The following is a 15252-nucleotide window of genomic DNA, read 5'->3' on the forward strand; positions in this document are numbered from 1 at the left end:
CCACTCTCTCCGCGACTCCCTTGTCAGATCCACACCCCTCACCGACCCAACCTCCACTCCCGGCGCCTTCCCTTGCAACCGCAGGAGGTGCAACACTTGCGCCCACACCTCCCCCCTCACTTCTCTCCAAGGCCCCAAAGGGACCGCAGGAGGTGCAACACTTGCGCCCACACCTCCCCCCTCACTTCTCTCCAAGGCCCCAAAGGGACCGCAGGAGGTGCAACACTTGCGCCCACACCTCCCCCCTCACTTCTCTCCAAGGCCCCAAAGGGACCGCAGGAGGTGCAACACTTGCGCCCACACCTCCCCCCTCACTTCTCTCCAAGGCCCCAAGGGAAACTTCCATATCTGCCACAGATTCACCTGCACCTCCACCCACATTATCTACTGCATCCGCTGCAGCCGGTGTGGCCTCCTCTATATTGGGGAGACAGGCCGCCTACTTGCGGAGCGATTCAGAGAGCACCTCTGGGCCACCCGGACGAACCACCCTGTAGCACAGCATTTCAACTCCCCCTCCCACTCCACCGAGGATATGCAGGTCATTGGACTCATCCACCGCCAAACCACCACAACGCGACGGTCGGAGGAGGAGCGTCTTATCTTCCGACTGGGAGCCCTCCAACCGCAGGGGATGAACTTGGACTTCACCAGTTTCTTCATCCCCCCTCCCCCCACCTTGTCTCAGCCTGATCCCTCCAGCCCGGCACCGCCTTCCTGACCTGCAGTCTTCTTCTTGACCTCTCCGCCTCCATCCTACTCCGACCTATCACCCTCACCTTGACCTCTTTCCACCTATCACATTTCCAACGCCCCTCCTCCAAGTCCCTCCTCCCTACCTTTTATCTTCTCCTGCTGAACACTCTCTGCTCATTCCTGAGGAAGGGCCTGTGCCCGAAACGTCGAATCTCCTGTTCCCTGGATGCTGCCTGACCTGCTGTGCTGTTCCAGCAATAAAGTTTCAACTATTCTACATTGGAGAAACCAAACAGACCCGGTGACTGCTTTGCAGCACATCTTCAGTCTGTGCAAAAGCAGGAACCCTGACCTTCCTGTAGCCAGTCATTTTAACACAATTACCTGCTCGCATGCCCTCATCTCTATCCTCAGCATGCTGCAGTGTTCCAGTGAATCACAGCACAAACTGGAGGAACAGCATCTCATCTTCAGAGTAGGCACTTTACAGTGTTCTGGACCTAATACGGAGTTCAACACCTTTAAATTGTGAACCAATGTGCATTCCTTCTGGGGTTTTTTTAAGCTTTACTTGTTACATTCTCTGTTATCACACCCTCTCCCCCAGCCCCCACCACCACCCACCTGAGTGGGACTGTTTGCTCTTTCAAGTCCTGAAGAAGGATTACACCTGAAACTTGACTTCGTCACCTCCTGATGCTTCCTGGCTTGCTGTGTTCTTCCAGCTTCCTGCTTGTCTAATTTGGATTCCAGCAGCTGCAGTTTTGTGCGTCTCTCTAACCCTTTCAAGTCTGGCAGGTAGACACACTATTGTTCTGCCATTAGCACATTCTGATCACTTAATCTGAACTATTAACATCTTTTCTCCAGGAGCACCTGGCACCCACTACCATCCCCGCCCCATTGCCTAAATGCTGTCCCCACACATTTCACTTCAGCTCTGATAAAGTCAATTGGACTCAAAATGTTAGCTTGCTCTCTCTCTCCATTGATGCTGTCTGACCTGCTGTGATTTTCAGCATTTGTTTTCAGTAAAGATTACAGCATGTGCAGTATTTTATTCCTATCTCCCTTTTCTTCCTACATATCTCTCGATAAGCAAATCAATCTGATCAATATTTTGCCCTCATTTCCACAAGTTTGACTTTAACTCTCAGTCTCTTATGGAAGTCTGTCACAATTGCCTTATGGAAATCCCTATAAATGTAGATTTATAAACACAAAGGCCCCTTGAATCTTTTTTTCAAGATTACATAATCCAGTAATATTCAAATAGCCAGCATTCTAAAGCAATGCACAGAGCTATATATCCATGCAATTTGTCTTTAAATAGGCATTGGAGGAGATTGTGTTTTATTCCCAAAAAAGCAATGTTAATAAATAAAATAATTCAGCCCAGAAAGTGTTCAGCATTTTGTAATCAATTTAAAGCCATAAATATTCCACCATCTTGACGTAAACTGATTAACAGGACACTGCAATTTAAGATGTAGGACACCTCATTGTGGGTCTTCTACAGAGTTAACAAGAAAGAAACGCACAACTCACATTCCTCAATACTTGTGAAATGAATAGGAGAACAAAAGCCAGTCTACATGGTTTAAAGGTGGTAAAACCAAATTGCCAAAAACAGTTCAGCACTTCACATCATTTTAAAGAGCTAATAAAATTCAACAAAATTAAGGAGGTTATTACTGTCAAGGAGCAGCCAATAACATTGTGTTTTATGAGATTGGAAGGGGAACATGGAGGTTTGCCAGCCCACAATAGATTAAGAGAAAGAGAAGGATGTCACCCACACTCTATCCAATTGTTACCTAACAGCATTGAAACAGATACACGAATTTGCTGTGCTGCCTATTTTAGCATCGACAACAGGAAGGATTATGCTAACTAAATTTGAGGAAGAGTACACCAGGTTAAAAATTTTATAAATACAACTGACAAACAAGAGATTGCACACAAGTCATTCAAGACAGCAAAAACAAAATCACAGTTGTATTTTAAAGAAAATATGTACTTACGAATTCTCCCCTCGAGAACTTTGTGGAAGGATCTCACATTTCTCTGGAAAATAAAGTGCAGATGGAACACAAAGGAAGAGCTAGTAGCACACATCCTGCTATTTACTTTGATCAATCTGAAGTTCAAGTTTCAATCAACTAATAAACGGCTCTTGTTTCTAAATGGCCCAAATCTAAATTAATAGTTTAATTTATCACAAGCATATTGTATTCCAGTCCCATCTGCTCCAGAGATGTGTAGTAACGTCTGAACAGATTGTGTAGAAAATACATTTGGCCTGCATGAATATTTTTATTTAAAAATTCACTTTGCACCTGGAGAAATCCAAGATTCATTACTAATTCTTGAACTCAACATCACAGATTATGCATAACTTGTTCTGGAGCCCTGCAGTGACAAGATGCTCAAAGCGGAGAGAAAGAGTATCATTGTATTGTTCAGATCTGGACACAGCAACCTTGCCAATTCATTGATTATAGAGATGAAAGCAAAGTTTGGCTATTATTTGACAATTCTTAAAGGTCGGCATAATAATACTTCAAATGTATTTCATTGACTTAAGCACCCTGGGATATCCTAAGGTTGCAAAATGCACTATACAAATGCCAGACTTTCTTTAAGCCAAAACAATCTTGTACATATTTTTTAAAGTTATTGTTTTAACTAAAATTTGCATTTGTTCTAATTAATGACTAAATATACTGTAAGAAAACCATAGTTAGAAATAACATAATGCAATGATGATGCAGTAATTTAATTTTATGCATAAAAGAAGCCATCGATCAAAATGGCTATTGTTTCACTTGTGGTGCAGTGGTAGTGTCCCTATCCTTGCACCAGACGGCTTGGGTTCAAAAACCACCTGTTCCAGAGATGGGATAGCAACTCTGAACAGGCTGATGAAAATACTTTTTTTCTGCTTGACTTCAACAGAAAAATCTGGATTGTTGTGACAAATCCACACTCGGTTTGGAGTCAGCTGATTGAACTACCTGCGTCAGCAATGCATAGTGAAAGGGACCTCAGCCAAAAGCCCAACTTGAAATCGTGGCCAGTCAACAATAGATTAAAAAGAGCGTGATTTAAAGAGGTTAATGCCTCGCTTATATCAGAGGTCAGGGCCTGAACAACAAGTATTTGGATCATTTGATTCCTGACTGGCAGTATAATCCAAGTGGATTTATAAAAGTCCATTCCTGCATCAATAAGCACTGGAGTACTTACAGCCACATATTTGGTCATCGCAACCTTATCTGGTTAATGGACTATGACTTCGTGCTTCACGCACGAGCTTAAAGGCTTGTGACAAGGAAAGAATCTCTACAAATATCATAATATTTGCATATAGGTATTCATTTTAAAAGTGACTTTGTCTCACTTAATGCTTTTATGCCCCCAAGACAAGTGACATTTTGTTCATAGGATCTAGTTGGAATGGTTGGAAGGGAAGCTAGAGTTCAAGGACAGTGATGGGGAAAGATGGAAGTCAGGCAAGTTAAAATGCTTGCTGTTGTTTGAGTCGAGGGGAATTCTGGCACCAAGTTCCTAAATGTTTGCATGCATAACCAGAAGATGCCAAAGAAATATCTTTTAAACCAACTGACCAGACTCGGAGACATGGGTAATGTCAGCACAGCCTGCTGGGTTTTGAGTTCCCCCTACCAATTTCTAGAAGCATCCATTGGGCCCATCAAAACTGCGTCTGGTGTAATGGCGATCTGTCACTGTGCACCAGAAGCACTTCCAATCGGAACTGCTTCTGGTACCTCATATTGGTAACAATTGGCCTGATGCAACTCTCACTTCCTGAAAAATCACTTGGGGCTCAACCATCCATGAAACGGTGCCAAGATCACTTGTAACGGAGTCACTTTGTTATGGAGTGTGTATCGGAGGCTCTCGTTCCCAATAACCTGGGAATGCAAGCCAAGTGGGTGGGTGGCTCTACAGAGTTTTGGAATCACAGAAATAGAGGACTGAAAGCAAGCAAGCTTACAACATCTGTATTGGGCACTCATTTTTATGGTCTTCTTTATATATTGGAGAAGAGTTGTGAAGCTATTAGGAAAGGGCAGTAACTGCCCCAGGCTCTCACCAAATGAAGTCAGGTTGTGGAATTTTCTGTCACCATTCACAGTTTTACCACAATAAACTGGTTCACTGTAACATAACTTGTCACTTTTAACTAGTATTTTAATTAGTTTATACTACAAAATAAAGACTAGTCATTGTTTGTTTATATGTGCAAAGAAAACCCAATCTCAGTAGCTTTTAGAGTTTTAAACACTACTAGTAAAATCAAATGAGTTATTACTCACTGTGTCCTATAAAACCAGAAGGGGCATGCTGGGTGTCCTAGATACAAAGAAAATATCTCAGTGTTTTCGGTTATGAGCCTCACATTTTAAAAAATAATTCTTGAATTCAAAGTGTGCACAGATCAATTTCTCTCCGCATTGCAAATACTTTTCCTCGAAAACACTTGAAATTTAATATTTTCTTTTTATTTAATTTCAGCAAATAACGTCACATAAAATACTTGGTTAGTTCTATTACCTATCTGATGCTCATCACATACCTTGTTTTGGAACGGAAATTTCGATGATTCTGTTGTGCTGGGCGTTTGAATGGCAGTCAGAGGTGGTGGCCATGATTGCGTCATTTCCTGTAAGACAACCAAAATAAGTCAACCAGGAGATTTCCATCTCAGTCAGTCAAGGAGAATCCCAAGTACAGAAGGAGTCAGCCTGATGCTAGGGACTCCCAATGTAGAAGGTAATGGACGTGGGAAATCGTTTCTAATCATGGGAACATCTGGAACTAATTAAGCATTCCAGACAAAACAAAGCAACAACAAAGGGGCATTTTATTAAAGTGCACAGAATTTATATATTCGCAAGCTGTAGACATAAAGCCTGTGCTAAGAGTGCTCATGGGTAATTTGCAAGTCCTTATGGCTGGCTAAGAGTGATTGGTTTAGATCCCTGTGCCTAGTACGCGCATTAGAAAGTGGTGGTAATATGATGGAGTAATATACTTTAAATTAATATTGATCAAGAGAAAGCTATGTAACCAAAAACATTCACCTTGCACTTATCAGGACAAGCACAAGAATTGTGATCATATGAAATCTGAATGGTTGTCTCTTTTCAGCAACCAACTTCTTTGCTACCAAGCGACACATACTGTTAATGGAAAACGCAAACAAATACAATGGAGGAATGTTTAAATATAATGAAGATAGATCAGAAAAGTAAAAACCAAACAAAGAAATACAGTAGACTGCTTTAAATGGAAGCTTGCTCATTTTGATTTTGGACCATTAGCAACCTACATTTTGGTCTTCTGCACGTTGCTCAATTTCAGATTATTCAACAAATCAGTTAAGTTTAATATTGAGATCCGAACTTAAAATCCAAAGTACTTGCAACATGGCAACACTGAATTTATTAAAAGTATATTTGGGCACATTCATGAGATATGGGTGCCATAAGCTGGGCTAGTATTTACTGCCCATCCTCAGATGCCCTTGTGAAGCTGGTGGTAAAGCTGCCAATTTCATGTAGATAGATCCAGAACACCATTAGGAGGGAGTTCCAGGATTTTGCCTAGCTACATTCAAGAAACGGTGATATGTTTCCAAGTCAGGATGGAGGGAACTTGGAAACACCATCACCTGCAAGTTGCCCTCCAAAGTATCTGCTGCCCTCGTCATGGGTTCGGAAAGTGCTGGCTAAGGAGCCTTGGTGAATTTCTGCCCTGCATCTAGTGGATGGCATACACTGCTGTTATTGAGTGTCAGTGTTGGAGGGAGTGGATGATTGCGGATGTGGTGCCAATCAAGCAATCTGCTTTGTCCTGGCTGGTGTCAAGCTTCCTGAGTGTTGTTGGAGCTGCACACATCCAGGTATGTGGGGAGTATACCATCACACTCTTAACTTGTGCCTTGGAGATGCCGGAGGGGCTCTGGGAAGTCAGGTGTGCAGGATTCTTAGACTCTGATCTGCTCTTGTAGCCACTGCATTTCTATACTAGTCCAGCTGAGTTTCTGGTCAACAGTAACCCCAGGGATATCGACAGTGGGGGATTCAGTGTTAGTAACACCACTGAATGTCAAGCAATGGTGGTTAGATTGCCTCATATTGAAGCTGGTCACTGCCTGGCATACGGTAATGAATATTGTTATTTGCCACTTTTCAGGCCAAGCCTGGTTGTGGTCCAGATTTTGTTGCATTTGAATATGGACTGCTTTGGCAACTAGGTCATCGCAAATGGTGAACATTGTGCAATCAGCAACTAAAATCCCTACTTCTGACCTTATGAAGCAGCTGAAGACAGTCAGGCCTAGGAAACTACATTAAAGGAATTCCTATGGAGGTTTCCTGGAGTTGAGATGACGGACCTCCAACAATCAAAACCATCTTCCTATGTGTCAGGTACCAGTCCAACCAGCAGAGTGTTTTCTTCTGGTTGCCATCGATTCCAGTTTTCCCATCGATTCCAGTTTTCCCAGCTCCCTAATGCTACAGGCACATAAATGCGGCCTTGATGGTCAACAGCAACCATTCTCACCTCACCTCTGTAATTCAGTTCTTTGGTCCACTTTTGAACTAAGGCTGCAACAAGGTCAGAAGCTGAGTGACATTGGCAAAACACAAACTGGGCATATGTCAGCAGGTTATTGCTCTGCAATTGCTGCTTGATAGCACAGTTGGTGGTATCTTCCATCTCACTTAACTTACAGGGTAGTAATTTGCCAGGTTAGGTGCGTGCTGCATTTTGTGTACAGGTCTACTTGGGCAATTTTCCACATTGTTGGGTAGATGCCAGTGTTTTAGCTATACTGGAACATCTTGGTTGAGGGTACAGCAGGTCCTGGAGCACAATTCTTCAGCGCTATTGTTGGAATGTTGTCAAAGCCTCCAGCGTTTTGCAGAATTCAGCTGTTTTTAATATTCCGTGGAGTGAATCAAATTGTCTGAAGACTGCCGCCAGAGTGGGGACCTCGAGACAAAACTGAGGTAGATCACCTACTCAGCACTTCTGGATGAAGGTTGCTGGGAATGCTTCAGTCTTATCTTTAGGACTGAGTGTGCTGGGCTTCTTTGCCATTGAGGAGGGGGGATATTTGTGGGGCCTCTTTCTCCAGTGAGCTATTCAATTGTCCACCAACATTCGCGACTGGATCTGATGCGTTGGCTGAGGAAACGCTTAGAAAGTCTGTCAGTTGCTGCTAAAACTTTCAGCACGCACGTAGTCCTGTTTGGTACCAGATTTTTAAGTACTGCTTGGTGCTGCTCCTGGTATACTGTCCTGCACACTCCACCAGGATTGACAGTAAATGGTAGAGTGGGGGTTATGGAGGTGCAGATGATATGATTCTCCTGCTGCTAATGGTCCACAGTGTCTCATGGATGCTGAATCTGAAGTTGCTTGATCGGTTTAAAACCTATCCCCTGTAGCATGGCAATAACGTCACAACACAATGCAAGGTATACCCAATTTGAAGGCAGGACGTAACCTCCACAAGGGCTGTGAGGAGCTCACTCTAACTGATACTGTCGTGGATAGACATATCTGCAGCAGGCAGATCAGGGAAGATGAGGTCAAGTACATTTTTCCTTCTGGTGACTCAATTGCTCCTTCCACAAACTCAATCAAGAACTATGTCCTTTAGGACTCAATGCGTTTGGTCAGTGCTTGCATTAGACATTGACATTTTCCAACAAAATACATTCTGCACCCTTGCTGCCCTCAGTGCCTCCTCCAAATGCTGTTGAATAAGGGTGGTGGTGGTGGTGGGGGGAGGGGGGGGGGGGGGGGGGGGGGGGGGGGTGTACAGTTGTGGCTAGCATGTGGTAATCAGGTGGTTTCCTGGCCCACATTTGACGTGATGCCATGATTTCAATGAGTGAGGACATATCCATGGATGGTCATGGTGGTGTCGGCAACATTACCTCTGAGGTATCAACCGGTGAGTATGACTATGTCAGGCTGTTGCTTGCTTAGTCTGGGAAGCAGCTCTCCCAGTTTTGGCACTAGTTCTCAGATGTTCGTGCAGAGGGTTTTTTTTAGCATTTGTAACATAGCATCCTGCACGCTGTTCTGATGCACTTGTATGATCTGCTTGTAAAGCGGGCAAGACAACAATTTTCACTATACTTCGGTACACGTGCCAGTAATAAATCAAATCAGAAGGAGGACTTTGCAGAGTCAACAGGGCTATGCTTATTGTCATTTCCAATGCATAGATTTGGTTCCAATGCCCAGCTCTGAGGAAGCATCACTGGACGCGAAACATTAACTCTGCTTTCTCTCTACAGATGCCGGCAGACCATTTGAGTTTTTCCAGCAATTTCTGATTTTGTTTGATTTCGAGCATCTGCATTTTTTTTGGTTTTTAATTTTTTTGAGACTTTCTAGCAGTTGTTACAATGGAGTGACTTGAAGTCATTTCAGAGGGCAATTAAGAGTCAACGACATTGTTAGGTGTGTGGACTCACGTGGAACCCACACCCAACAAGGACGGGAGTTTCATACACGTGGAAAATTATAAAAACAAAGGCAAAGGAGACGGGAAGATTGCTGGTTGGTAATGGGGTTGTTTTTTTTTTAAAGTCAGAAAATAACTTCTATGACTCAAATGATTCTGTATGTGTGACGGGACTCAAACCATGTCACCCCAGAACATTATCTGGGTCTCTGGATTAATAGATCATTAACCATTACTCGCCATTGCTTCCTCCTCTCTCCTCCATCCCCACAAGTCTTATCTCTTGTAACAATAACATTACTTTGGTGATTAGATTACTTAAAGTATGGAAACGGGCCCTTCGGCCCAACAAGTCCACACTGACCCTCCGAAGAGTAACCCACCCAGATGCTTTCCCCTACCCTATGCACCTAACACTACAGACAATTTAGCATGGCCAATTCACCTAACCTGCACATCTTTGGATTGTGGGGGGAAACCAGAGCACCTGGAGGAAACCCATGCAGACACTGGGAGAATGCACAAACTTCACACAGACAGTCGTGCGAGGCTGGAACCGAACCTGGGTCCCTGGTGCTGTGAGGCAGCAGTGCTATTGAAATTAATGGAAACAAAATTTAGGAAAGGACAGCTGAACCAATGTCATTTCCAGTGTGGAGATGCTGGTGTTCACCTGATGAAGGAGCAGCGCTCCAAAAGCTTGTGATTTCAAATAAACCTGTTGCATGATAACCTGGTGTCATGTAACTTCTGACAACAACACATATTACAACAGGTCAAAAATACATCAACGTATATGGCAGCCTTATGCCCTTGGACAAACAAAACTAAGATCATGAGCTCAAATCCGACCACATGACAAAATGAAAATTAATTCAGACAGTTTTGAGCTTGAACTACAAAAGTAACCATAAAAGCTTTCAGATCATTACAAAAGAACATGCATGCTGTCCCTCAGGAGTGAGCTACGGTAACCATTGGAAGTCTCCAGAAAGTCACTAATCATTGCCACCCATATCCTGAGAAACATTTCAACATTTTCTACGCAGTCAGTAAGATGGTCAGTGTCAGCAACAGATGGATATTTTTTAAAAAGCTGACTGATTCCTAGGCTGCTGGGGCCATGAAATGAATTCATACAGGGACCTGTGTTTTCACCACTTTACTTTCATGAAGTTCAGGTTACAAAAAAATACCTTTAGGCTGCTAATTATTGTACTTCATGAGCAAATACATAGCACTAATTTATTCAGCAAGCTGAAGAGAAGTTAAATGTTCAAAGTTTGACGACAAGCAACATGAATTTGACTGGGACAACACTACCATTATAGGGCAAGCCAAACAAAGAACAGCCAGGGAATTCCTAGAGGCATGGCACTCATTCACAAACTCCATCAACAAACATCGACCTGGACCCAATATACCGGCCACTACAGCAGACAGCTGAAACGGACAACCGGAAGCAGCAGGGACAGGCCACTATAAATGCCGGAGGAAACACCACAGAAGCGCTTCACAGGAGGCTCCCAAGCACTGAGGTTGTCACCTAGACAGGGGACGAAACGTTTGCAACAAAAACTTCCAGCTCGGCGAACAGAGCAAGAAGTTAAATGGTTAACACAGACTAAAACAAACTAGGTTTAAGTAAACTTCAGTTGGGACAGAAACTGCTCCACTGAGCTGTTAATCCCCATGTTTACTGAACAAATACTTGCCATTTCCTGAAGTAGAATGTCCTTGTGCTGTTCAGAAAAGGAACAGTTCAGGTTTAAAAGCAAAAGACTCAAATCTATAATTTCCTTTCGACTGCACTCTCTATTATAAATTATTGGCTGCTTTTCATTACCACTTCATCCCCTGAACAACACTTCTCTATTTTACCTAATGTGAAAACGTAACTTCAAATATTAAGTACGTTTTCAAGAGAAAAACGTTAGTCTACAATGCCTTTGCTTTTTGGATAAGAAGCAAAAAAAATGAAGAGCACTATTCTGGTTCAGGTAGGCGTAGATCCCAGGGTAGAGTTTGGGTGCAAGGCCATTCTCAACATTCTGCCAGCTTTTAAATTGATTATATGGTTAGGCTACAGCTGATTTATTTACATAACCACCCACCAACCAATGTAACTAAGCAGCATAAAAAGGCAACTGTTCAGTTTTTTCACTGATGTTAAAGGAATTCGATAGATGTCAAACTGGTACACTAGCTTGCAAAAAAAAACAATTAACTAAGGAGCCAGTTACTAAATTTAATTGATGAACAGTAATCAACTACTTCACAATTGTTAAAAAAATATATACAGGGTGTTAATTAAAAGCAAAATACTGAAGATGCTGGAAGTAAAAATAAAGTACTAGAGAAACTCAACAGATCCAGCAACATCTCTGGAGACAAACAGTGAATTCTTCAAATCCAATATGACTCTACCTCAACAGTTCTGAAGAGTCATATCAGACTTGAAACCTTATGGTGTCAAACACAAGTGTCTCCAACTTAATCTCTTTTTATTTAAGCGGTGTTAAGGCCTAGCACTGCCCGTGAGTATGAAAAACTTCATTTTAAGAGTGAGTGCAAAATTGCAATAAGCAATAACTCCTCACAATGGGCATGACTTAATCTGAGAGCAAGTGAATTTTTGGGGAAGGGGTTCCAGTAGCATTGCATTAGTTAAAGCCAAACAGGATTGTGGGAATTTGATTTCCACTGCATCAGATTTCAAATTCTTCTTACTCAACCTTCTGCACAGGTTTGGCTGCTTTGAGCAAAACCCAGTAAAACTTCAATCTCTTATGTCACCCTTCAAACTGTATGAATTCCACCGAGAACTGCACCTCAAGCTGCACTACAGAGATTTTGCTGTTTTTAAATTGGCTGTTAAAAGACATAAACATCAACAATTGGAGTGGTGGTTATTTTCATAGGAAAGGGAGCTAGGTTCGAGTGAGCACGTGGATTTGACAAGCAGCAGTGCCCCTTCCCCAAGTCAATTTCCCCAACACCAGGGGCATTCCACAGCAACATGCTCACACTCACACTCTCGCACACTTGCACAGTCCAGGATGAGCAGTGTGCGTGTGAGCATGTGAGCATGTGAGCATGTGAGCATGTGAGCATGTGAGCGTGTGCGAGTGTGAGTGTGAGTGTGAGCGTGAGCGTGAGCGTGAGCGTGAGCGTGAGCGTGAGCGTGAGCGTGAGCGTGTGTGTGAGCGTGTGTGTGAGCGTGTGTGTGAGCGTGTGTGAGCGTGTGTGAGCGTGTGTGCGTGTATGTATGTAAGTAAGTGAGCAAGTGAGTACAGCGCCCTTAAAGACGTCACACCTGTCACCAACTCAGGGGTGCCTGGTTTATGACCAACCACAATGGCGAAGACTCATCTAGGAAGGTATATAGAGACACCCCGTCAGGAACATGTGGAGGCCTGACGTCATGATATCAGAGGGAGCCCAGTAACCTTTAAGTGTCGTCAGCCCAGACACAGACAGACAGTCTTAGTGCATGTACTGGACCTCACGTAGCTGAGAACACATCAAACCTGGGTGGAAGCAAGTCATCCATGACAGAGAGATTTTCTAAGACGACCACGAGGGGAGGGCAGGGAAGGAGAGCGTGAGAGCAAGCGCACGAGCGAGAAAGACATTGTGTTGCTTTCTTCTGGGTTTCAACCCAATGTGGTAGAAAGCAAGTGGAAACACCTGTGCAGCTATTTGGTCAAGCATTTAAATATTTTTAATAAGCAGTGAAGATCTATTTTAATTAAGGATTCTGATTTTAAGAGTCAGTGCTCATATTTCCCGAACAGTCAGCAACTCGCCAAAGTTTATACACAGTGAGTGGTTGGGAGCAGGGGGCAGGTGAAACTATCAGGTTTGAAAACCTTTGAGCGGTGAAACTGAACAGCTCAAGCCACAGCCAGGTTGGTGCTGCTCTCAAATCTCAAGTTTGTGCGCTCTTTACTCCTGTAACGGCGAAGAAAGCAGGGAGTTATATCCTATGCAATAGGAAGGTCATTCAGTCCTTCAGCCTTCTCTGCCATTCCGCAAGTTCATGACGAGAAGCCCCAAACACTGAGCATTTCTCGCCTTTTTAACCAAACAAATAAGCATTCTGGAACTGAATGCCAGAGAAAAAATAACTGCTGGTGGCTGGCTGGTAACATTCCTGTGCGAAACCAATGGGATGTAAGGCCTGAAAGGGATCAAATAATCTTTGAATAGACAGGACTATGTTCTACTGTGACGACAAAAATAATGAGGGGTTGACAACTTTCTGCAGATTGAGCACTTCCCTTGGAAGAATGCACGTGGCCAGTGGTTAAAAAGCCAACTTCAATTCCACTGCAATGTGCTAGCTGGACTAAATGTTTTTGTTTACGCAAGCCTGTCCGATCATTAGTGTACCGTGAAGGCCACAGTCAAAGAATAATTCCCGAGTCACCTGTGTTGCAGATAAAGACTCTTGGTGCTAGAAGTCAGCTAGCAAATAGCCAGACAAAAGGGAAATAAGACCGCAAAAGGCTCTCACCCTGAATGCTGACTGAAATTCAGTCAGTCAGTCAGTCAGTCAGTCAGTCAGTCAGTCAGTCAGTCAGTCAGTCAAAAGGAATCAGAAACTCAGAATATCAAAGACAAAAAACTTTTACAATTCTTAGTTTTGCAAACTGTTCAAACTGTCAACATTAACTGGCAATCTCTGGCATGGATAGGAAATTGGTTGAGTAGCAGGAAACAGTTGGAAAGAGCAAGTTCGAAAATTGGCAGGACGCGACTAGTGGTGTCCCACTGGAATCTATGCTAAAGCCATAATTATTCACAATATTCACCAATGACTTGGATAATGGCACAAAAAGTTAACATGCAAATTTGCTGGCAACTCAAAATTGGCCAGCATTGTGGACAGTGTTGATGACAGCATAACATTACAAAAGGACATTGATAGATAGGGTGATCGGGCAAAGCAGCGGCAGATGGATTTTTATATAAGTGAGAGGTTATCAATTTTGAACCAAAAAAAAGGAAAGATCAGAATATATTTTAGAGTGCACAAACGTAAATACAGTGGATGCCCAATGAGATTTTGGAGGTTCATGTTCATAACTCTTTAAATTGTCACAAACAGCTGCAGAAAATAGTCAAGGTGACTAGTGGAATGCTGGCTTTCATATCTAAAGGACTAAAGTATAACGGTGCAGACATTATACTGTAGTTGTACAAAACCCTAGTTAGACCCCACTTGACTGTGACTAGATCTGGGTACCATATCTTTGGAAGGTTACTTTGGCCCTGGAGGGAGTTCAATGCAGGTTATAAAGATGATAATGTTCAAGGGTTAGTTTGCGAGGAGTGATTAGATAAATCGGGCCTTTACTCAACAGGATTTAGAAGTTTAAGAAGAGGTCTAATAGAGGTATTCAGGAAATTAACAGGGAAAGACAAGGAAGATAAAGATAACCCATTTCCATTGGTTGAAGACTTTAAGGCTAGGGGCATACTTTAACAATGAGGGCTAGGCCACTCAGGAGAGATGTTAGAAAGCACTTCTACTTGTGAAGAATAATGGAGGTTCCGAACACAGCATCAAGTTCCATTTGAGGAAATTTCAATTGTTAAAATTTAAATCTTAAATAGGCATTTTTTTTATTAAGCAAGGGTACCAAGCAATTCAGACTTAGGGGGCTAGTGACAGGATAGTGGCCAGAAAGGATGGCACTGGAAAAGCACAGCAGGTCAGGCAGCATCAGAGTAGCAGGAGAATCAAAATTTTGGGAAAGGGTCTTCAAGGGCTTATGCCCGAAACGTCAACTCTCCTGCTCCTTGGACACTGCCTGAACTACTGTGCATTTCCAGCGTCACACTTTTTGACTGTGATCTCCAGCATCTGCAGCCCTCACTTTCTCCCAGTGGCAGGTAAACTAAAAGGAAAATCTTTAGTTATTTTACAAGTACATTAAGGGTAAAGGTGATAACCAGGGAAAGAATAGGGCCCATTTAGATAATGTATATGTGGAGCTGGAGCCATTTGAAGTAAATACTTTGTAATCAGT

General features: G+C 43.0%; 1 protein-coding gene across 2 annotated transcripts in view; it reads right to left on the bottom strand.

The window, feature by feature from the left end:
- LOC122552813 (AF4/FMR2 family member 1-like) overlaps positions 1 to 15252 on the bottom strand; it is a 164613-nt gene that overhangs the window by 50159 nt on the left and 99202 nt on the right. For both annotated transcript variants that reach the window (XM_043695804.1, XM_043695796.1), the window contains exons 5-7: positions 5300 to 5386; positions 5040 to 5076; positions 2721 to 2763 (exon numbers count right to left, since the gene is read on the bottom strand). In XM_043695804.1, the coding sequence (XP_043551739.1) occupies positions 2721 to 2763; positions 5040 to 5076; positions 5300 to 5386 (167 nt within the window). The remainder of the gene's footprint in view (positions 1 to 2720; positions 2764 to 5039; positions 5077 to 5299; positions 5387 to 15252) is intronic.

The sequence above is a fragment of the Chiloscyllium plagiosum genome, chromosome 1 (assembly GCF_004010195.1).
Source record: "Chiloscyllium plagiosum isolate BGI_BamShark_2017 chromosome 1, ASM401019v2, whole genome shotgun sequence".
NCBI classification, from domain to species: Eukaryota; Metazoa; Chordata; class Chondrichthyes; order Orectolobiformes; family Hemiscylliidae; genus Chiloscyllium; species Chiloscyllium plagiosum.